A 25,545-nucleotide genomic window follows, 5' to 3' on the forward strand; every position below is an offset into this window, starting at 1 on the left:
ATGTTAATGTTTTGTGGATCAACTACTGACGAATATGTTTTTTGTGAAAAATGACCTCCCGTCTTCCCGGGTATACTTGGTAATATTTTGCACTACCACCCCCCTCCCCCACTTAGCTGTAATCACATGTATTTTCTTGTACAAAGCATTCAGAAAAACTCATAAAATTCTCTCCAGAGTCAGGTATAATCCAATTTAATTCTGATAAATCAAGAACCATTTTCGACACCAAAATTATAGACCCGCACTGGCAAGCCTAACCAGGTGGCTGCCCTGATATCCCACTATTCCCTCTCCCCTCTTGTGATATTTCTTCATCCCGAACCCTTCCCCACCTTTTGAGTCTCACGTGATTTAACACCTGTTGAGATATTCTAGAAACAAACAAAACTAAATTCGAACTTACCCATAAGCTGCTAAAGTAGGATCGTACGGATAGTACCCTGTTGTTGGTTGAAGACCGGCACTGCTCCACGGCGACATGTCAGTCGCTCCACTTGCATCTTTGAGAGCATAAGGGTTTCCCTGGAAGAAAATAAACCCATAATCACATATCTCTTTTCATATAGGAAAGTTTTTCTGGACTAAGAAGTAGATAGTTGGGAAGAGACAAAGTGCGAAGGCTCATTCGACCCTTCGTTGTAGCCTATGAAAGTTGATTGTAGATCAAACTCAATCGAACTAGAAGAAGCTATGTTGTTATTTCAAGAACGATCTTTTGAGTTTCTTGGCAAAGTTGGACATTGAAAACCTGAACCAGGCACAGAATGTGTATGCTACCAGGGCCAGAAATTTCCATGTGAGGAATGGTCTGCTGAAATATTGTCAGACCAAAGCTTATATTACTTGATCTAGTAAGATTCTGATCTAGATTCTAATGACAGTTGCTTCAAGCTAGTGTGATAATACGAATCATTGATATATATAGTTGACATCGAAACCAGAGTCCAATCGTCCCACTGGAAGAGCCCAGGCCAAGTTGGACCGACTTTCAAGGTTTTGCACAGTGTTTTCTTCGATTACAGTGGCGTAGTGCATCAGTTCTTGCCACATGGTCATACGGTCAATGAGGAGTATTACCATGAAGATGAACGCCGCCTGTGACAAACATATTCGTTATTTTTTAGCCAAAAAGAACACCGCAGTCATGCTTCAGCCATTGTATTCACCAGATTTGGCTCCCTGCGACTTTTTCCTGTTTCCAAGATTGAAGAGACTCATGAATGGTCGGCGACTCGCGTCGATTGAGAAGATCAAACCGGAATCGCTGAGAGAGATCAGGAACATACCAAAAAGTGCATATTAGACCTGCTACAAGGATTGGCACAAGTGTATAATTTGAAGAGAACAGAATAAAAATGGATTGAAAAACGAATGTTTTCCAAGGAAAAATAAAATTCACCTTGTTTTTGAGCAGACTTCTTTCTGAAAATTAGAAAGGGAAAAAGTTGTCGATGATATTTTGAAACCATTTCGGCTAAGTCGCTGGTCTATTAACAAAGCGTGGGTAAGTTCATGTGAGGTGCGCTAGTAATAAAAACAAATGTTCCATTTACATGTACACAGTGGAAGTGACCGAATGAGTAACGAGATCGATTCTAAATAACCGTGCTCGGGCATTGAATGGCATATCATGGCAGATGGTATCGTCTACCAAGCCACAGTTTTATGCGCCATAAAAAGCTCGGCGACGCCGGAGAGGTTTTCTTTTTGTTGAAAGTTGAAGTGGCAGGGACGGACGGGACGGTTCCGATCACTGGAAAGCGACTGTTTCCTTGAAGGAGACTTGGAGGCAAGTCACAGAGTTCGTTGTACGTCGGGTTATGGGTATAAATGATAATAATAATAATTGCTTCATTTTCACAAATTAATTTGCACATCAACAGTGTGATAATGCCAATAAAAATAGAAAAACGCCAATAAAGTCCAGTAGTAATAGAGAAACAATGTAGAAAAGTGTATATACATATGAAATAACGATAATGGATGTGTATCTGGATGTGTATAAGACCATCACATCTACGTCACAAGCAATTATCACAAATAATATCAAATATAATTATAACATACATCAATAGTAACTATTTTTAAGTATGTATGAATAAAGAAAAGTTTATGTAAGATAAAGCGTACACTTCACATGGAATATAAAGTTACGGCTGGCACTCCTCAGCAGTGTAGCAGTTTTTCGACAATAGTTGCTTAACTTTTGTCTTGATAATATGTACATTTCCTGAAACTTCAATGTCGTCGGGAAGTTTTTGTACAGTTTGCATCCCTGATATTCAAAATTTTTTGGTAGAGTACAGTTAGATATTGACTGGTTAGGTGTGTTAGTCCTCAGCTCGCATAAGTTTAGACTTCTGAGGGTTGTCGTCCGTAGGGGTGTAATAACTGCTTAACGGAAAAACATATTTTAAACATTTTTTTTGGAGTTAATCGGTATTTCGTGTCAAATGGATAAGTGATAGTCTATTGCCAGCCAATTTGTTTGTATTGTGGGGTATACATATGTGCATGCTTCAAATATATATTCCTGCAGCTATAAATTATCAATTTAACTTAGCAATAATGTACTTGTGGCTTCCATTGTTATCCACAATAACTCCTAACACTTCGGTTGTTACTGAAGGATCCGAAAATGATCAAGTACACTGGTATAGACTCTGGTATAGCCCGGTATAAAAATTTCGGTAACGAGAGACAATACTGTTCAGTAGAAAACGCCTCTAGAAATCAGATAGGTCTCAGTAGAAAATGGTTTTGTATAAAATCTTTTAAAATTCGGTATTTCTCCTCAGGTGGATTTGTTTAAGCTTTAAGGTACAGAAGAATATACCTTAGATTCAATGGTGTTGATTCGGACTTCACTTGGAGTTCCCCAGGGATCTATGTTGGGGTCTTTAACATTTCTGCTATACATTAATGACTTCCCAGAGTATATTGGAACATCCTCAATTGTACTTTATGGTGATGACACTTCGATTTCTGCAGCACCAGATAGTCCTGAGGAGCTTGAAGAAGCTGAATTTTATCAGCAATAATTTTACGACATGGTGTCATGATAATAAGCTTATCTTTAATGCAGAAAAATAGATATAATTGGAATTCTTTGGTAAAAATAGATTTAATAATCATATACAGGTTTCAGTCACTTTGAAAGGGCATTTGTATCTCAAAAAAGAATAATAAGAACGATTTGTCATGCTCATCCAACCACAACATGTAAACCTTAATTCAAGAATCTCCAAATACTAACCCCTCCATGTTTATATTTTCTTGAACTGATTATGTACATAAAATGTAACCAAAATGAACTAATGAAGAATAAAGACACTCATATGTATAAAACTAGGAATAAAGAAAAACTTCGACAACCCTATACAAGGTTATCAGTCTGTGAAAATTCACCAAAGCATATTGGTATCAAGTGTTTCAATGAAATAAGAGATAAAAAAAATAAATTGAAGAATTTTCTTCTTGAAAAAGTATTTTATAATGTTGAAAAATTTTATAATAAAATTCGTGATATCTCATGATTGTGAGACTGACTATGGTATGTACAATTTTTCTGGTTTGTTTTGCGACTAAACTCATACTATCTCAACAATTTATTTGTAGATTACCTTCTTTTCTTCCTTGACTAGTCTGATAAGTCTTATACATGTGTGTGTGTGTGTATAATGCCATGTATAACCTTCGATTAATGAATAAATTCTATATTATTATTATTATTATTATTATAATGATTCAGTTCTCCCAAATGAAACAATCAAATTTTTGGGTGTTCACATTGACACCAATTTATCTTGGAAATTCAGTTCAAACCATGTGGTTAGAAAACTTAATAGCAGTTTTTAAGCAGTATTGCAACTACGACAGGTTTTGGATGTAAAATCTTTGATCAAAGTGTATCATTCTATAGTTCAATCTACACTCTCATACAATGTCATCTTGTGGGGAGACTGTACAGGAGCGGATCTTGTTTTTATAGCTCAGAAAAGAATTCTTCGTCAAAATAAAATTTTGACTTTCCCAGCAATTTATATCTATGGTCGTTCGGTCTATACGTGGAAAAATATGAATGACGAGTCCAATTATCAGTGTCATCGATATCCCACAAGATCAAGAAATTTAATTAAAATTTAACAACATAGGACTTCAACCTATGAAAAGTCCCCCTTTTTGGCCAGAGCAAGACTTTTCAATTGTCTACCTGCTATTCAAAAAAATTTATCCGATATCAAAAAGTTAGAAATGAACCTCAAAGAGCTTTGAATGGATCGGACTATTTATTCAGTGGAAAACTTCCATAAAAGTGGCCGTACATAATATGTGTATCATTTATATGTATTTGAATGTATATTGTATATAATAATTGTTTTTAACTTGATGTAACTCCGTTATATTTTATTCTGCATATTGTTGTTATGAGGGAGAAATAAAAACATAAAAAAGAAGAATATCCTCCTTGAAATAAATGATGTTTTGTTAACTGATAATTGGCAAGTTGTAAATGAGTTTGCTACCAACTTAGCGAAGGTAGCCTCTGAAAATCGGTCAAGCTACATAGGTCAGAATATGTCAGTACCACATTCCGTCGCTGATTTCAATGAAAACTCTATTTGTTTCAAGGAAGTGTTGGAACCTGAGATACTAACGACGATGAATAATTTAAAAAATAAATCATCGAGTGGATTTGATGATATACCAGTGAAAGCTCTGAAATATGCCATCCCAACAGTATCGGGCATTCTAGTGAAGCTCATAAATAAATCAATATTTGAGGGAGTTTTTCCTGAAGTCTGGAAAACTGCAAAGGTTATACCAATACATAAAAAAGGTGCCCAAGTAGATATTGACAACTATCGCCAAATTTCATTGTCAAGTGCGTCATCAAAACTACTAGAGTTTAATATAAACTCAGTCATGGATGTTATGGTTTCTTGGTGTGACAGAAACCAACTGAAACTGAATGCAAATGAAATAATTCACTTGGGTTTCTCCTTGAGAAAGGCACTGAATCTTAATAACGTCCAACTATCTGATACAGCCAAACTCCTAGGTATGTACTTAGATAAAACCATCTCAAAGAGTTGCTAGATTCAGATGGTATCAAGACGGTCTATTATTTTTTGGCCTATTCTCACATGGCTCAAAATATACTAATGTGGGTTACTTCTGCTGGCGCAAGACGTGTATTTATTGTACAAAAAAGAATCATGAGAATCATATCTGACATTACACCAAGATATAGCTGTAGAGATTTATTTTCGAAATATATAATATTAACTTTAAGTCACTCATAATTTTGCAACACGAACTAAACACTTGATAATCCCAAAACAGAAGGAATCTCTTAGGTATAACGGCATCATATTCTTCAATCCATTGCCACAGGATGACAAGGACCTACACTTGGTAAGTTTCAAGAACCATATCAAAGAATTATTGACGGGGGTTATTATAGCTTAGACGTGATGTCTTGATATAACTTGTTCTCACTGCTTTTCCTTCTTATTTTCATGTTAAACCTTTTAATTTTTTATAATTATATTATGTAGTTTTATAATAATTTGTCTATGATTTTAAAATTTGCATCAAAATGTCGCTTGTAATGTTTTGTATAGTGCCTGTTTTATTTGATAGGTGTATGTATATTTATATAGTTTTTTATTGTTAATATTATTACTGACATGTCTAATGTCATAATGATCTGAAAGATGAATAAATGAAAAACCATGATTATTATTATTTATGGAAATTCAATAGACGGTAACCTTATATCATATAAAATAATTGTAATAGTGAGAGAATTCAGATTTATAGCACTCAATTGCCAAAAGTGTGAACAATTCCAGCTCCCTTCCAACAGAAAAAACTGCATCTTGCCAAGAATTTCGTGCAATCACCCCCGGCCATCGTAAATCAACCGAATGCACTGGTTTAACAACTCATGTTCTTCCAGCTATGCGAACCGCATGTTTATCATGAGCCCCATTATATTTTATTACACGACAGAAAACGAAACTATGAGCTTGTGTGTCGATGTAATGATATAAAGCAATTTAATATGTCGTACACATCGCAAAGGTATTGTAAACACAATAATAATTGTTGAAATTATGTTTGTCGAATAAAAATTATTCGCACGCCAGGTTGTCACTCGTGCACAGTGTATGCACGCGGTTGGAATTCCTAATTGTCAGTCATTAAAAGAATGAAGGATTTTATTCAGTGACGGTGGTTTCGTGATTTCTTTGTTGGTGTACAGGAGATGGAATCTAATCTGTCACTGATTCAAAGGTACCCTACACTACCATCAGTAGATGTTTTCTAATTATTTACCAGCAGTTCAACTGGTCTATTTGCTCTACCTTAGAGAAAACGTAGGTGTGGGGTGCTTCAATAATCTTGTTTCCCGTACTAATTAGTACAGTTTTTTTCTGAATGTTCGTCTAATTTTTCTGGACTTAATTTGGATTGATTATCTCTGGTGATTTAGTCCATTCGTTGTACTACCATAGCTGAGTCTCTCTTACAACAATGGAAAAATGAGAAGTTCAATTTATGTAGTTTGTCCATTGTTTTGATTGACTTGTGACACGGAGTATTGTCGTAATGGAACAACATTTTTTATTTGCCATATGCAGCCGTTTCTTTGCAATTCCGGCTTCCAAACGGTCCAATAATATACACTGTGTATGATATTTCCCTTCTCAAGATAGAGTTCATAACATCTAAACCCCGTTCATTGCTGCGCTTGAAAGGTATTTTGTTCCATCAAGAAGCAGTATAAAACTGAAACCCGAAATTAGTTTTGAACTATTTTTTCGAAAATAACAAAAGTAGTTCAACTCTTGGCGCAATAACTCACAAACTCATGAGTTGAAGATCATGAAATTGCAACAGCTTTCTTTCGAACGTTAGTACCAACTGAGAAAGCAATGGATGCAATAAGACTAGCCCCATCTATGTAAATTGATGGATGTAGCCGTTACTACGTGGTAGGAGATCATAACGAAAAGAGAAATAAAAATTTCTATGTTTTTTACCACTTTCATTTGTAACTAACGTTACTGCAGTTTATTTCTATATGAACATTCTCAAACTTATACAATATTGTATAAGTTTGGACATCACTCAAACGTATACACTATTGTATAAGTTTGAGAATGTCCATATAGGACGAAACTACGGTAACGTTAGTTACAAATGAGAGAGGTAAAAAACATAGAAATTTTCATTTCTCTTTTTCCCATCTATGTGTTAGACTCGAGAATTTCAGCCCATGTAGTACACCCCAATTAGCTCCAGGTGTCTCTTGAATAGACGGCATGTCCAGTGAATAGCACTGTAGTTATTTTGGGTCAATTCCCTGCGTTTGAGCAGTTGTCTAGTTCTTTTTCCAGACATACCTTCTATTTTCCTCTTTCTGTTCACACATTCTGCATAGAGGCGTGTCCACTAGCCCAATTTTGTGGAGGTGTTTCCTTAGTTGACAGGGGTCAGTCAGAAATCCCACTATTGAACGTAGGTTTTTCCTGGTCATCGCCAGACATTTCTTCAGCGCCAGCTTCCGAGGGCCGTAGGTATCACTGCCTACTATCAGTGCAGTTTGTTATATTTTCACCACAAATTCCTGGCGATTGAGATACCAGCCAGTTCCGTTTGGACCACGTTGGTATTTTTCCCATTTCCACTTAATCCTTTGGATCTGGAGTAAACTCTACATCCTGAGCCTTCTTTGGGTTTTGAGCCGTCTGTGTATATGCGTATTGCATTAGTAGCATACAACTCTGTGGTCTGTTTTATTTGTATTTTGTAGGGTTCATCAAATGCAAACCTGGGTTCAATTGCATCACTTGTTGCCTGCAGCAGAGGTAGCGCAGTGAGCGCTTATCGCCATAGGCTTAGCCTCAATTGACCCATTCCTATTTCGAGGTTTACACCAGCCGTGCGCAATCGTACTATGGCCATTAATGCAACTTCCTTAACGTACAGGTCCAGAAGGGTCAGGCAAGTAATTGATTTCATTCATAATAACACGTCTTTATTAGGATTTTCTTGTGTATGGATTTCCCAATATCAATGTTTCTTATTGATTTATTTGCTGATCTGGCTCCTTGTCAAAGATTTTGGTGCCTCCGTAGCTGATTACGGGTCAAAATATAAAGCTGATCAGCTTTTACATTTTCTATCATTTCTGAAACTCCAGGCACCTACCGGTTTACCGGTATCTTTTCTTCTTAACACTTTTTCAAAATTACTCTCATGGTCATGATTGGATCAACGATCGAAATTAGCCTGGCTATTTCTGAGAATATTGATCCACCGTCAACAGTTCACTCCAATGAGTCTCAGATGACAACTTTATCCAAATTACAAATTCATTAAGCACTCAAGAACACTAGATTAAAATTACCCTGTTGCTGTAGGTTGAAAAATATCCAGATAATCTGAATGAAAGATACTGAAAACTATAGTTCTCTTTTGTGATATAATAACTCTATATTTGCAGAGAAGTACCCAATTTTTCTGACTGGTTAAACTGACGCCTCATAATCCTTAGGTCTACTGTCTACTGATTCTTACATTAGGGAAAATTCCTTCAAGATCATTATTGATGAAGACGTTGGATTGCAACGAACTGCAGAAAATTATCATTCTATAGAACCTCAAAATACTCGAAGTTTTTTATTTTAGCTAATTAGGTTTCAAAACCTTAGTCCATTGCAGAAATTCTCTTTCTATACCAATACGTTCTATTTGTGGAGTTATAATTTGTGACTGACTTCATAGAACGCTTTCCAAAATCTTCATAAATGAAACTGGGTGAGTCCAAAATGATTGTTCAGCAGCCTTAGGATCTAAGGCTCATACTAGTTTATGAAGTTTTATAAAAGTTTAAAGTGATGTTTTATGCAGATAAACACTTTAAGCAGTTATTTTTAACAAATCTGTCGACATTGAAACAAAGCGTGACTGATATACCAAGACTTTAAAATGACGGAGAAACGGGGTACTATGCTACTATGGAGAGAAGCGAGGATTTTTCCGGAAGCTTCCCTTCAACAAATATATCTTTTTTAATTTTGAATATATGCAATATATTTTGAAGCATTCGCAAAGAAATAAATTGCTTATGATTTCCAAAGTATTCCTTAGCGTTGCATTGCTAAAATCGTTATTTACTTTGTGTGAAATTACAAATCTGACGACAGCTGAATCATAATTTTCAATTATGTGAAATCAAATTGTTTTACTGTTGACAACTCAGTTCTCAAAGATCAAATAAACTGTCTTTGTGGCATTCCACAGTCAAGAAGCAATCAGAAGTTGGAAATTTCTGGAAACAATCGACACGTTCAAATAAATCAACTCCGGAAAGCGATAAAAGAAGAAAAAATAACTTTCTAACACACTGCAACAAGTCTTTTTTTCCAATAATCACCCACCAAAATGAACGATATCAATCGACTGGTGTTTACTGTAGTATAATGTCTGTAATTTAGCGAACGGTGGTTGAAAACGGCGTTTTTTATGGGCTGCCGTGACGGCGCGAGGCGACAAACCCCCCCATCCATCTTCTCAATCCCTCGGGGTCCCTTTTACGTACCCTCCAAGTCGTCTTTCCGCAGGAAGATTTACGCGCTCAGAATAAATATAGAGTGGCTTCACTCCTCAGGCCTCATAGTAGGGCGGTTTATCCCCAAAAATGCTTCAAAGAAAATGAGACAACCGACCCCGAATCGGGATGAAAACTATTCTAATACAAGAGTTCATCTATTGCGAACAAAATATCTCAGCGAAGGTTTTTCGTATGAATGGTCGGTAGTTTATACAGGGTGTAACTGAATAAGTGTAAAACATTTGAGGAGGTGATTCCTCATCGAACAAAAGATAGGATCTTTCATAAAAAGAAATTTCATTGGAGCATCCCTTGTTAAGATACAGTCTCTTAAAGGGGGTACATAAAATTTGTATAACAATTTTTTTCACAAGCACTAAGAAAGTTACAATATTGAAATTAACCTCACGTTTTGTACTACCAAAAAGACACTTAGCTAGAAATTCATTTGGTTTACCCCATGGTTTTGAGGGGTGGAAAACGCAACCCCTAAAATTTATTCCCAATGTAACATTCTAAACAAAAAAGTCTCTTGGGTTTTTTGCCCAAAATAAACCAGTTCGCAGAAAAACATATTTTAAGAACAACTACAGAGATACATCGTCATAAATGCGAAAATACGAAATTAATCTATCTAGTAGATCGCTATTAGCGATAGTGACAATTAAATTGGTATGACGCTGTGAGTTTGTGAATTTTCGAAATTGAGTTAATACTAATTGTGTGTTGTTGTTCTGTTCTTGATTTGTTACTTTAATAATTCACTTGCTATTGAAATGACATACACAAATGAGGAATTTTGCAACTGGATGCTGGAAATGATTAGAATAAATTGTGAATTTCTGAAGACGATAGAATTCACAGACGAATGTAGTTTTTCTCGGGAAAAGATTATTAATTTTCATAATTACCGCATATGGGCTGATGAAAACCTTCACGCTATTGTCGCAAGTAACCATCAAGAACAGTTTTCTCTTAACGTGTGGCTCGGAGTTATTGGGGATGATTTAACTGGGCCTCATTTTCTACCTTTCTCGATTTAATGGTGGGGCATACGTTCAATTTTTAAGAGAAGTGCATCCAGTACTGCTGAAGGAAGTTCCTTTGGATGGGCTCCCGCCCATTTTAGTCAAGTTGCACGTCAGTATTCAACTGAAACATATGCAAATCAGTGGATAGGTCGAGGAGGACCACAGAACTGGCCCGCTTGATCCCCGGATCTCAATCCTCTCGATTTCTCTATTTGGGGCCTTTTGCAGCATTTGGTTTATTGTACTCCTGTTCGCGATGTAGATGACTCAAGAAACCGCATCATCGATGCGTGCAGGATAATGAGAGAGACTCCAGGAATATTTGAGCGAATACGTGGCTCAATGCGCCGACGTCTAGACGCATGCGTAATGTCTGAAGGTAGGCATATTGAACATTTACTATGATTTCTACATATTATGTGTTTTGTTATCAATAAATTAGATTTGTTTATCACCCTACAATCGTTCAATACAGGTACTAACTCTGTTTAAAAAAAAAATCTGTTTTTTCGTTAATCAGCTGTCGTCCCCATACGAACTACTCTCAGAAGTTGAGAAACTTGTGCGAGCTGAGGACTAACGAGGTTTCACCTTCTAACCTGTAATTTCTAACACGGTTGCAGAATCATTCCAGCTTCTACCAGATAAATTCTCTCGAGAAAAATATCTGGTCGAGGTTGTGATCGAACTCACGACCTTCCGATCGTGAGTCGGGCGCACTACCACCGCAACCAATTCCACAACTACAGAATAACTATAAATCAAGTACAAAACGTCAAATTAATTTCATTATTGTAACTTTTTCAGTGCTTGTGAAATAAATTGTCATACAAATTTCATGTACCCCTTTTACAGGGCTGTATCTTAACAAGGGATGCTCCAATGAAGTTTCTTTATATGAAAGATCCTATCTTTTTTTCGATGAGGAATCACCTCCTGGAATGTTTTACACTTATTCAGTTGCACCCTGTATAAATGGAGTTTAAAAAAAATTTGAAATACTTTTTTTTTGTACAATTTTCATTAAAACTGACATTTTTAATGGTTGTAAGATGGAAGATGATGTTTACAAAGTAGCGTGTTGAAAATATTTTTAACATGATTTTTTTCGACCAAATAGCGATAAACAAACATAATTATTTAATTTTCAAGAAAGTTTTATCATGAACAATAGATATAGACACAATCAAATTCTTATACAAATGTATTAAATACATTAATTACATTATTATTATTATATTTGAACATTAATATGAAAAGTACTATTAAAGCGACTGTTGATATTAATATGTTGCCTTAATATATTTGAACTATCTGAGTTGACCATTTCATGGGCATTAACATTCAATTCTTGAAGTTAAGAGAACAATGCTGTAACTCTGGAGGGATTATTCTTTCAGCTTTTTTATAAGAAATAGATTGATTGATGTAACCCTCAGCTACTGTTGTAGACTACCATCCTCCGTGCTTCTCAATATCCGTTATATTTGGTCCTTATTCTGCTAGCAAAGAAGCTGAAGACCTTCTGAAAAAGGGACCTGTGTAAGCCTTTGGTTCCGGGAGGTTCAGAAACTCAGCAGTGGAAAAGACGTTGATGATTGATAGCAGAAGGGTAAAATGCAAACTATCTATTGAAATAGTTAATGTTTTTTTCAACAATGCGAAAAGAACGACCTATTTTTGTCTATGTCGCATAAGGACGGATTCAGTTTTTCATTATACATTTACCAACAGATATTTAACAAAAATAACAATGAAGATATAACTTCCGAAAAATTATTGTAAAAATTAAACAGAAGAAGAAAGAACATTTTTCTATAAGGTGCCTTACCAACCATCAGTATAAAAAATGTCGATGAGGATTTATGTTCGCATCCATTAGAATGAGTTTCGTCCTTTTACCCGTCCATGATCAGTCAATTCGTTTTTCTGGAACCGTTTTTAGGATCGAACCGCTGTACTATTAGCAGTTCGGTTGGGGCGGACCACTTATATGAAGTGAATTTCGAAATCATATCTATCAAACGGCCAGATTGTGGTTGCGGATTATTTCACTTTCTCCTCGGTTTATTGTTGTTCACCGGAGTAGATTCGCATTAAAAGATGGGGCTATAATCAGGGATTTTATTGCTACGGTTAAAGCGGTTTCTTTGATTTGGTGTTTCATAAACCTTCACCAGATTATTGTAAAAATGGCGATGTTGTATATGGAATTATTACGGAGGAAATTTTTCGCCATTTTTGGTAACCACCCCCTGTTTGGAATTTATTTGTAAAAAAATTTAAATTCGACAGATACAATGAATTTCGTGGCTACAATTTATGAACTATTTTCCATCCCACTCAAAGCAGACATTAGGAATAATGACAAATTTCGAATACAATTTTAATAAAAAAACTACCATTTGCTGCGGATGTTAGGAAGGAAAGGGTTTGGTTTTCCACCTCTCCATATATATATAAAAAAATCACCCGCACTGTTGTTGGGAAAATTGAGGTATATCTAATGTTGTTGATGAGAATTTTCTAGTTGTCACACATGCCACAAAAACATTGAACACAAATACTTAAAAACAATAAAGCAGAAATAATTCAAAATATAAAAATTTTGTACTGATTTCGAAAAAACTGTTTTTCCGCAAAAGCCAATACAAGCAAATATATGAAAAGGAAGTTACTGTGTCATAGATCACAAAAAAGAAACAATATAATTCATATAAAATATCTGACATTATGACAGAGAACTAGTTTTCAATCGTCTTATGAAAATTGTGTTTAATTTCAAATTGTAAATTGAAATTTACAAACATTAAGAAAGAAATTTCAAAAGTGTGATTGGAAAAAACCTTGAAAGCTTACATTTTTGCAATATTATTATGATATGAAGGATTTTGAAAATTGTGTCGATATTAATTCAACAAGAAAAGTAAAGAATGAATTCCGTTTGAGTAATCGAGATCACTTCTTTTGTTCACATATTGAGCAGATCAGGAGAAACAACGTCTTGATACCATTTTTCTTCACCTGAATTCTCTGTATCATTGAAATTCACAATATGACCGGTTAAGTTGATTTGCTCAATCGAAGCACATTTATTAGGATCAAGTATTCGATCAATTTCTTGTAACGCAAAAAAATCTTGATGTCTGACCAATGTATTTTTTGCATTGGAAGCAAGAAATTGAATATATTATTTCTGACTGCGATTGTTATCGTGTCAACGGTATCACTAATAACATCATTAATAATAATTGAAGAGTCACATAAATGCACTTAACAGTATCTTCTTCAGTGAAATTTCAGGATATGTTTCTTCCCTGAACAAGTTTAAGTATTTTATGCTAACTATGCTTGCAGTAAAAAACAATAGTGGAGTAGTATGACATGAAAAGTATTTCTGCTGCCAGTGAATAATACAGATAATAATAATAATACTGTTTACAACTAATAAGGTTCAACAGTATGGACAGAAATATGAATAAGTTGGAAACCAAAGGCGAAGTTCAATTTTTGTAACGATGAATCTTTATTACTTGCTCTTCCACTTAACCTCAAAAAGTCGCTGCGGTGTTATAAGAGCATTACTATAAAATAATCTGTTTTACTTTAATCAAGGCATGGTATGATGAAAAAAATTATAAAATAGATCACTGTGTTTCAAATAGATATTTCATGAATCTAATTTGAAATCGCTGAAGCCCACTCTGTTCGATTATATCAGGAATATTGTTATAGATGGCGAAAACTTGATAACTGAAACTGCGTCTGAAAAGTTTAAGTGGGAAAACTGGGAGGTGTTGATAAACCATTATTTCTAACATTGAGATTGTGAACATCTGTCCTATGAGTTATTTTTCTATGCAGATATGTTGGGGTTTTGGTCAGTATGACTTTATGGAAGAGTACTGCAGAATGAAGAGCTCTTCTATTACTCATATTCAACTAGCCAACAGTTTTAAATTTGTGTGAAATTCTTTAACGTCTCCTTATGTCATAGATCAACCTCAAGAAAAAATTTTGAACTTTTTGAAGTTTTAGTTTATATTGACTAGTTAAACATGGAACAAAGAGAACATCTGCATAATTAAAATTTGAAAGGACTGTTGCCTCTAATGATATTCTCCTCAACCTCAATGAAGTATGTCTGTATATTATAGGACTTTCATCCTAACCTCTACAAATCTGCACTTTCTTCCTCACAAAATTTTTCCGTTCTCCACGCTTCGGAACTGTCGATTGTTTATGCATCCTTGACATAAAATATCAACCTTTCCTAACGGAACGCTTGCTGCTTAGAAATCGCAACTTCAGCCATTACCGGCGCCGCCATTTTGAAGTCATTACGAATCGATTCGTCCTAAGTTTGGAGTTATCTTTGCTTAGCACACAATTTGTTCTCGATAATCATTGTTATGTCGCCATGGAAGCCGACAAAGGAATCAATCACGAACCGATAACTAAACAAATAGCGATAAGGCTGGGCTTATCGCTGAGCGGCGCGATTAGTCCAGGTGATATGGGTCCAGAGTAAATAGTGGCGAAAGGGATCTCCCGATGGAAATATCTTCACTGTGCGGCAGGCTTTATCGCTGTAACGCTCTGCTGAGTATTGTTTGACTGGTTCGTCGATGTTTGTGTACCGGCTTTGGTTTGATGGCGGTTCCAGGAAAAATTAGACGTGTCGGGAAATTTCACTTGGGAAGATAACATCAAGATTAGCTTTTATAATAATTATACCAATATTAATGAATGGTTAGTCCGCCTGATACTGGATACTCGAAGCATCGCTTCTTGGAGATGCTTTGAGGTACCTTGAGGTACCTCGCCTTACTATATATCCACCAATATTTGATCAGACTGGAATACTGAAAGGGCGGGCCAAGATATATTCCAGGGCGAATTTCTCAGACTGCTATATTAAACATTCATTCAATGATATATCATCAATGCGTGACACTTTGGAAAAAGTCTCGTGTAATTCCTTTAATTGAAAACAAATTGTCTCACGAATTCTCACGAATACGTCTAAGAATGGCAATTCGTTGTGGACTTCCTCCTCCATTGTGGAAGTGATGGACGGTCTTACGCTGTTGATATGTTTCAGGAAGGCGTCTAGTTCAGTATTCCCATGGTTCCATATTACGAAGGTGTCGTCAACGAATCTCAACCAGACACAAGGTTTCTTGTGGGCTTCTTCAATGGCTAAAGAGGACCGACACTGAGTGGGCTAAGAGACAGCAGGATCCTCGCAAGGAAGAGAAACCATCACAACCAGTGCTCACACTTTCCTACATTAGAGGAGTATCGGAAAGGATAAGAAGAATCGGGTTCAAGTACAACATCAGAACCTGTTTTAGTTCCAGAAACACTATCCATAGCAGCCTCACCAAAACCAGGCACCAAACGTGGACTGCGATTTCAAGAATTGCATTTACCATATACCCTGTGAGTGCGTAAAATCCTATTTCGGTGAAACTGAGAGGCCATTGAATGTTCGCATTGCCGAGCACAAGAAACACACACAGCAAGGGGGAACCAGCAAATCAGGAATAGCAGAGCATGGTCCCAAGCTGAGATCATAAACAGGGAGGAACATTGGTTGCAGACGATACTCATGTGGCCATGGATCATAATGTTCTTACCACTTTGGCACTGCTCGACTTATCCAAGGCATTTGATCCCATAAATCATGATTTATTGAGAAATATTCTTCATTACCTTGGATTATCGCCAGATTCCAGTGAGCCAATCAGAAATTACCTTTCTGGAAGAACACAGTCACTGTTTTATAACAATCGAGTTTCAACTCCGTTTCAAATTCTGTCAGGGGTGCCCCAGGGATCAAACGTAGAGCCACTCTTTTCAGTTATGTTTATATCACGAATATTTTCTAGAATTCAACACAGGTCAGTCCACTTCTATGCTGATGACACCCGAATATATCTGCATTTTGGTAAAAAAAACTTCAACCATGTCATCAGCCTTCTCAACAATCTCATGCTGCTATATAATCAATATTGTTCGAAAATAAATCAATTCGAGTCGGAATTTTCATGTAGAAGACCGGCAGCTCTGAATTGAAAATTCTTATTGGCAATGAATATGTACGTATAGAAAATAGTGCAGTGAAAAATTCGTCATTTAATACATCCACTTGGAATGCGCGTTCCATGTGTGAGTGGAAGAACACATCTCTCCTGCACCCTCTTCTATAGAGTTTTCTAGAAATATTATTTTGTCATGTATCTATATAATGTGCATTTCAGGCAAAAACAACGATCATTATTACCATTATTATCATAATTATTGGTATTGAGTTTTTTTAAATGGATGCTCTTGAACTTTGAGCCGCTAGAGGGGACTATATAAGTCCTTGTTGACAGTTGAGGAGTAGAAATATTTGAATGGTATGTAATTTGTGATAGACAAATGTGCAACAGTCTATTTGAAAAGAGGACGATAAGGGGATCACCAAGAGGAAGTGCAGGATAATAATAGGATAATAGAATGACACTGGATGGAGCCAGAAGAATCATTAGGAGTTTGGGTTTTCTCCATAGTTCGCAATCTTAGGTGAGCTAAAATTGAAACTGGCATCAATACAATTGCTCTAGAGCAATTTTCCACGCTGAACCACCGCTTTTGGGTACTTCACTCCCAACAACATTGATCATCTCTGCTAACTAAAGAACCTCACCTTTGTTCTTAGCAAGTTGGGTTGAAAGGTTCACCATGGCTTGCCAGGATGGTGACTTAAACACTGCAGTCTATTTTCGAAATGATTTCGTCACAAACATCTCAGACTGTACAGTTTCAATAGTATTGTGTATTATTCTGGCCCACATTTGAAAGTAGTTCGTAATTACAGTCTTAAAATTGAGAACTGTTAACTAAATAGTTTCACGGTGTGATAGCAAGCAGTTGAAGTCTGCTATTTGGGAAATTTATAATGATTTAGTAATTTCTGTCTTTTAACCGAGACTTTCTGAGTGTTGACATGAAAAGAGTGATGAATAGTGTGTATATTGCAATGCTCAGTAGATCAGTTATTGTATAGGAATGGTACAATTTCGTACATCCAGATTGTGGAAATGGCGTAAGTACCCACTGACATCAGTATCCTTCGAAGTGAGTATAAATACTTCCCTGTGAAATGGTTGTGGTGGCATGTCACTTGAAATTGAAGAAAAACCCCTACAGAAGTAGGACACCTTCTGGTTGACTCTATATTCCATACTAAACTGATGAAAAAGTTGCATAGACATCCAAGGTAATTGAACTCCATTCAATAAAGTATTTTATGATGAAAAATCAATTTATTATAGCTCTGTAAGCAATCACATAACTGAAATGTCCCTTTCTCAATGGCGTCACTACGGTTTCCGTTTCTATCGGAAATTTTGCATGTAGCATCTTGTATTTCAACACCTTTCAGGTCAGGAATTTTTATTGATTATTCACAGGCATACGTTAAATTATAAACCGACCGTTAAACGATGGCTAAAGCGATTCAAATCTTGTTTTGCCGCATTGGATTCAGCTTTATCATAATTTTTTCCTTGATGAATTAAGTTGTAGACTCATTAACACCAGCACCAACTCGGAGTCGATCATCAATGCGACGGGAGTGACTGTACAACCAACAGGCTGGTATTTGGGTTTGTTTTACAGCAACGCATCGAAATTGTATGGAACTGAGGACTATGTTCAATTATTCATAGAGATGCTTGCAAAAAGAGTGATTGATCTTGAAGCAAAATAATAATGAGCTCAATGAATGTCGCTAGTTCCACAAATTCTCAATATTGAACTAATAAATATTTTATGGTTTTAGTCAGAGTATAATAATTTAATTTCTAATCTGAAGGCACTTCAGAAAATTATTTCCTGCGATATATTCAATTTCAAGAAGAACCATGTATTGTGATGAAAGTGACATCTAATGTCCACTTTTCACTGTATTAGTTACAAACTGAATTTGACAGGTGTGGAGAAAATCACAAGTTTCCAAGTATTCATTGTCATTCTTCATTGAGTTGATTTAGTGATTTTACATATTTAGAATTCCGGTTTTCCTGGTATTATTATAGTTTTCCAGATGAACTGACTGACCTGGTATTTCCAAAATACCTACTGAAATTCATTGACATTTATTGACATATCAACTTTATTTTTTCAAGAATTGACTACGAATATTTGCTCACGTAAAAATCAAACGCCCCTTTTTACTTCTACTGTTGTCTGAATTTTTACAAATGAAGTGTAATAAATTGTTTTTAATTCGAAACTGAATATATTGTTATGCTACTTTCTAAGATGCAGTCTAAGAAAATACCTTAGAGTTGTTCATATTTCTCTTCGAAATATTCTCTTATGGATCCCACACAGACATGTGTCGTTTTCAAAAGTCACTCCCATATTTCAATGTTGGCCGTTTTATGTTTCGATAAAATGATTAACTGCATATGATGTCTAAAAAAACAGGCAGGTGTTTTTAATTGGAGTTACATCATTAATAAGTTAATATAATCAGCCTTCTTCAACATTGTTAATAATGAATAAGTAAATGGAATATGATACTGCTAATTGATAAAATGGAAATAAAAATATTATTAAAACACGTATAAGAATGGTGTAACGCTGAAATCATTAATTATTCCGTGGAATGTTGAAACTTTTATGGAAATGTGAGAGATGATTTTGGAAAGTTCATTGGTCTGTGCTCTACGTCTCAACTTAAGGAAAGGCTCTCGAAGTGCTTGAAAAAATTCCAGTATCATAATGAACTTTCACAAGTTTTTTTGCAGATAGTTCAACAAACACGTCTATTCGACTAAAATGTCCAGCAACTAGGTTTTGATGGAATTGGTTTTTTTACGAATGTTACGAATGTTTCGAACTTTTGCAAAAAATAAAATAGTCGACTGCAAAGCTGTTGAATTACCAAAAAATCTTCCTATGAATTGATGTGTTCTGAAATAAAATTCATCAAACTGCAATATTGTAAGTCTGACGTTTCGAGTGATTACAATTACTCGAAACCAAAAATAATTTCCAACTGGATTACTGAAACTTTCTTGTTTTCGAAACATTCCCCTGTGAGAATCCTTTTCATGAAAATTGTCGCAATTCTCAAGAATGTTTCTGTTGTAATGTAACTTTTGTCGCCATATACACCAATGTTGCGGCAACTTGAAATAATGGATGAAGTAACTAATTATATACGTTGTAAAAGACTGCAGACGTCGACTCGAAAAACGGCGAATAGAATGCAGTGGCGTGGTTCGAACATTTTTCGGCTGGGTCTTTGAGGTTTGACAGATTGAAAATGGTAACAAAGTGAGAAAGCATGTGATGAAATAATGATCCCATAACTGCTTCAATTGTTAACTTTTCAGTATAGATTACATCACATATTTATATGTATCCATATATTCCAGAGAAGTCTAATTTATACCATTGTACCATGTGAATGCTCATTCCGATAAATCATGAACTCACAGAGAAATCCAACCAATTTTATAAAAGTATTTAGTTTGACTTATGAAAACACAGTTTTTTGATGAATCTCCAGCAGTCATGAAAAATTAAAAACTCCATGGAGCTCAACAGTAAAAAAATTGAGTTTCCATGATTTAAAATTGAATTCCATCGGACATTTGACATCATGTTTGTGACTATTGATATTGAATTTGAAAATTCCTAGCAACTTCGCCAAAATATGTATAGTGTAGTATTTTTATTCTTTTCAAAAGTAGTTGTGAAAAACTAGTTGTGACAATATAGATGGTGGATATACTATTACTTTATTAAAAAACGTGAAATTTGTTATTTTAAAAGTATTCTGAATTTTGTAAATACTGTAACTTCATAGATAGCAAGTAAATTATTATTACTTTTGAATAGATTACAATTGTGAACAAAAATAGAGCCTAGAACAACGAAGTTCACTACACTTGAAGAAATTATATCATAGAAATTTATAGAAGCCATCAGTATCTCAGAGAAGTCATATGAAATGTTTTGAAATCCATTTTAGATTTTTCTCAGATCAGTCAGATAATGAACAGCTCCCAAATCGACATCTCGATTACTCTCATGCTTGAATATATGACAACAATCCTCGTACGCCACTGACTGTCCACGGTATGCTATAGCTGGGCTTCGAACTACACTGACCCGTCATCGGGAATGTGGAAATTGAATTTTTATTGTCACACCGATGTTTTATAACAATTCTTGCCGAAGAATCCCATCGTTTTTGTCGATTTGTTCGCCAGTGCGGCGAGAATCATAGGACCATAACTCACATTGTTGCTGTTGAGGATGATGCATTTTGTTTGATTCACGAGACCTTTGAAAAAAAGCAGGCGTCAGACCCAACACGAACAAGGATACAGAGTTAGTAGTTTAGAAGATGATGTTTATAGGTCTGATATATTTTCAACAGTTTTTTACTCAATAAATAGACAGAACCAAACACCATTCATCTATTATACTGACAGTTTTATCACTGATAATGTATGATTCGATTTCTTTCCTGCAAAACATTATCGCTTACAAATGCTTTTCACGCTTTCCTGCTACATACTCTGAAAATTTTGCAACACTTTATTTTTACCGCTCTTGTCTGTGTAAACTGGTTTTGAAATAGTTGGCATGCTTTATCCTGGCATGTAAGTATAGGTTTTGATAGATGTTATCCATCAAGAATGGTGTATCTTTAGTTGTAATTCTATGTATGGTTGGGGACGATAAATAAAAAGTTACTGCAACACTCTGTACTAGATGAAGCTCGTTTTTGCAAACAGATTTAGTTTGTCACTTGCTTGAACCAACTGAAGAGTACACGACAAAATTCATCCATATAAAGTTTAAGTCCATCAAGTTAATCGAAGAAGCTAGGTATCTAAAGGTGGTGAAAAAATGAATCGTATACGTGTTTATCTGTCAAGTTGATAGTTGTAGCATTGCTGCCTATAGATATTGTCTTTTCTCATTGAAATTATCCATTTCTGAAAATTTATAGCGCTAGAAACCAATGGAAAAGCAGTGGCAAAAGGTTTACCTCGTAAAACGATATACATATTTCAGACTAATGGCATTTCCCTGAATCTGGTTTATACTTTTTCTGGTAGAATCAACTGATAAACCAACACGTTTGATATCTAACGAAGAAATACAAGTAAATAGATTAAATACTAGGGCCAGAATATCCATTTTCTCCTTTCTCACTATTATTGTACTACGTCGTGTTCTTCCGAACTAGTTTCAATAGCTTGCTTAGTCTGACCAATATATTGTTGTCATAGTCCTCATAGCTTACTTCATATATCCAACACTTAGAGGTACCAATTCAATCCCAAAGTAAATAATTTCTTCATTTCTTTTTTGAGTAACGTAGATGCAACCATTCTATTGAAGTGTATTGATATAGAAAGGTATGGTTCATTTTCGAGGTTATTTTTCAGAGTGCACCAAACACATCGTAAAATGCATCAATTTTTTTTCCTTATAATATTATCCAGTGATGATGACAGTGTTCCATGTAAGTGAAATTTTTACCTTTCATTTAGTATAGTGTGTGCGAATCCTGTGAATGATATCTGATTCAATCCCATATTGAATATTTGAAATACAAACTGAGTAGAGAGAAGTGTTTTAGTATAATTCAGTGTTCATATAAAAGTATTTGTTTCTGAAGAATTTTTCTTTTGTCTAACTTTCTTTCCCAAGCATCTATTTATGATCTAATATAAACATCTAGCTGTGTTTTTTTGACATATTCAGTCGATTTTGTTATTTCGTTGATACTGGAGGCAAAATTCTCATCACTTCAGTTTCAACCTTAAAAAGACGAAACATTCTGAATTTTTCGAACTGTTTCGGCCCTGTTCAACACAATAAGTATTTTCGCAAAACTTCTGCAGGCATTTCATTATGAGAAACACCTCGTTTCGCAGTTCGAAGAAGAATTCTCCTGAGACTATTTCAATTTCCTTATAAGCGCATCGGAACATGCTCTACAAATTACCGCTTTTGTAAAAGGGAGCAATAAATATTCAGCTGTTATTAGTTAACAATGTGGTTCGCATTGTCAGTGAATGCATTGCAGAAAGTATCAATATGCTGAGGAGTAGTGTATCGGGTGAATGCGAGTATATCAGATTGTGAAAGTGATACTTAGCTTATGAGAAGTCAGAGATAATGGATAATGACGTGTCGCGGTTTTTGTAACACTTTTCATAGTGAAAATCATTCAATGAACTATATTATTGTGTTTCAATATAGATTTTCCTCAAGTATCAGCCAGTTCTACTCAATTTCATATTCTACGTTAACTCCACTTCAGTCAGTATCTCAGTAAACTCAAATTGTAGATTCATTTCATCATAAAACAAAGTCCGGCTCTTGCAGTGAATTATGAATACTGTACGCTAATGATCTGCGAATCTAATGTATTTGTGAAGAATGCTATTTCAGTAAATTATCACTAATAATAACAAAGAGTTGGAGCAGTTCTGAAATCCCAAATCCAGTTATTAACAAGAGAAGTAAGGTCCAGAGACCAAGTTTACATAAAGAACAGTCCACTATAATGGTGTCAGGTGTGGGATACCAACCACACAGATCCATTAACCTTCTACAAACTTTGAAAATATACTTCAGATCTCTGCTGGAATGGATAGTTGATGTACATATTTGAAAATTTGTTGAAATGGTAGATGAGAATGACCTATAGAACATGTGTTCCCGTCAGACTTTCCCTTGATAGATTTTATTTTGATACATAGAATTGGTATCTCATTTTTTCCATACCTGAGCAAAAGTACTGACTTTCGAAGCGCGTTTCGCTTACGAAGTTAGCATCATCAGGAGGTCATACCATTTCTAGTACGGAGAGTTATTTCAGTCTGGTATTTGATACTTCTCAGAATTGTTTTCAATTACTGAATCAAATCAATGAATTTTCCGGAATATTGAATCTTGCTGTCATTGGATGAAAAAAAATTTGTAGTTTATGTATAATCTTATTCGATTGACAGATTCTGCGGTCTCATAACAATAAAAGCAAATTAATGAAACAAAAACAATAACCATACCGTGTTTGATGCACTCCAAAAACTCTATAAACAATATGCTTCATATATTTTTACTGGTTATATTAATATTTATACAATGACGAATATATTTTCATAACAAAAATATGGACATTTCGAAAGAATTAACAATAACAAAGTATTTTTGTTGAATTTAAACTCAAGTTTTGCACAAAAACAACATTCTCATCAATATTTTGTCGTATCCACACCTTTGTGGTCAGTTTTGGGGCTATAAATTACCAAAAACTCCCTGCTCGACTGAATAATCGATGCTTTTAAAACAGCGGTTGCAGAAAAGGTGTTTGGCACGGCATATTTATGTTAATCACGGTCCTTTGGATATCTTTGAAAGATTCAATACTAATGAGATAAGATTTCGAACTGCGGCGTTGAAATTTCAAATTTACAGACCGCCGAGTTTTTCTATAAATAAAAAAATTGAGACAATATACGAGCTGGTGCGACAGAATTCAGATATAAGTGAATCTTTTTTATAATTTCATGTTGAAGATCAGTTTCTATTGGTTTTGTGAAGCGTAGGAAGGTATAAATTTGTGTTTTTATATTCTCATACAGAGTGGTTTGAATAAAACTAGAATATTTGTCTCCTTGACTCGTTTAGAAGCCCCAAGCCCAAAATCCTGAATAGAATCTTAAAAGCAGATGTTGAATATCTCGCTAATTTGCAACCGCCTATCAACATCGTCTATTTTCTGTTTCTGCATGAGATTCCTTTTATAAAAGTAGAATTTATAGAATGACTGATCCGTTATTCATCAATCAATTTATAACGTTTTCACAGGATGAAAAACTTCCATCCCACCTGAATAACATTCTTTTGGATCACATTCAGAATCATATCGCAGCCTCTATAGAATTTTGTTGTTATTTGTTGGCACGAGCTTATCCGAAATGAGCAACAATGTTGTAATATACGAATAATATACATAGTCGAATACGATAAGTTGCCTTTTATGTTCCGGGATTTAGCAACCATAGTATTGCAATCTGGTAGTTGACAGCTTTATCGTAAATTTGGACATTTTTGAGCTTATACGTACTAAGAAAGTTTTGATATACGCGATTTGTGTTGTTTACAGTAACTTAATAGATTCATTTCGGCCTAAAAATGGAATTTACAACTTTTGACGTAATTTAACTCAGCAACAGTGCACGGGTGAACTTAATTCAATTTTTGGCGAAGAAGCTTCATCAAGGACCAGTATTTATCGGTGGTATGGTCAATTCAATCGTGCAGATACTGCAAGATCGTCATGTGACCTGTCGTGAGATTCAGACAACTTTAGGCATTAGTGGGACCAGCAAACATTCAATATTGCATAAACATTTGACTGGCAAAAACATTTGTTGGCGTTGGATTCCACATAATCTGTCAATCGCTCAAAAGGAAGCTCGTCTTGATTGGTCGAAGGAAATACTCAAAAAATACGATCGCGGTGCTTCGAAACACGTCTATGACATTGTGACAGGTGATGAATCGTGGATTTACGCCTATGAGCCCGAAAGTAAACAGCAGTCGACTGCAAAGCAAATGGTCGCCTGTTTTTTCGGTGAAACTGGGCATGTGCCAACCGTACCACTAGAACAACGTAGAACAGCCAGTTCTGAGTGGTACACAACCATTTGTCTGCCAGTTGTCTTCCAAGAAATCAGGAAAACCAACCGCCGAAGACGGATTACCACGACAATGCGAGCTCTCACACATCGGCTCAAACAACTGCATTTTTGAGCACCCCAAACATCGATTTGATGAGTCATC

The 25,545-nt window shown here is 35.4% G+C and overlaps 1 protein-coding gene across 2 annotated transcripts in view; it reads right to left on the bottom strand.

Moving 5' to 3' along the window:
• Positions 1-25,545, bottom strand: part of LOC111507709 (homeobox protein caupolican) — a 114,583-nt gene that overhangs the window by 26,464 nt on the left and 62,574 nt on the right. For both annotated transcript variants that reach the window (XM_074176534.1, XM_074176535.1), the window contains one exon: positions 407-525. In XM_074176534.1, the coding sequence (XP_074032635.1) occupies positions 407-525 (119 nt within the window). The remainder of the gene's footprint in view (positions 1-406; positions 526-25,545) is intronic.

This window comes from Leptinotarsa decemlineata, unplaced genomic scaffold (assembly GCF_025532065.1).
Source record: "Leptinotarsa decemlineata unplaced genomic scaffold, Ldec_3_MD MMD2_tig00001719_RagTag_RagTag, whole genome shotgun sequence".
In the NCBI taxonomy this organism is placed as follows: Eukaryota; Metazoa; Arthropoda; class Insecta; order Coleoptera; family Chrysomelidae; genus Leptinotarsa; species Leptinotarsa decemlineata.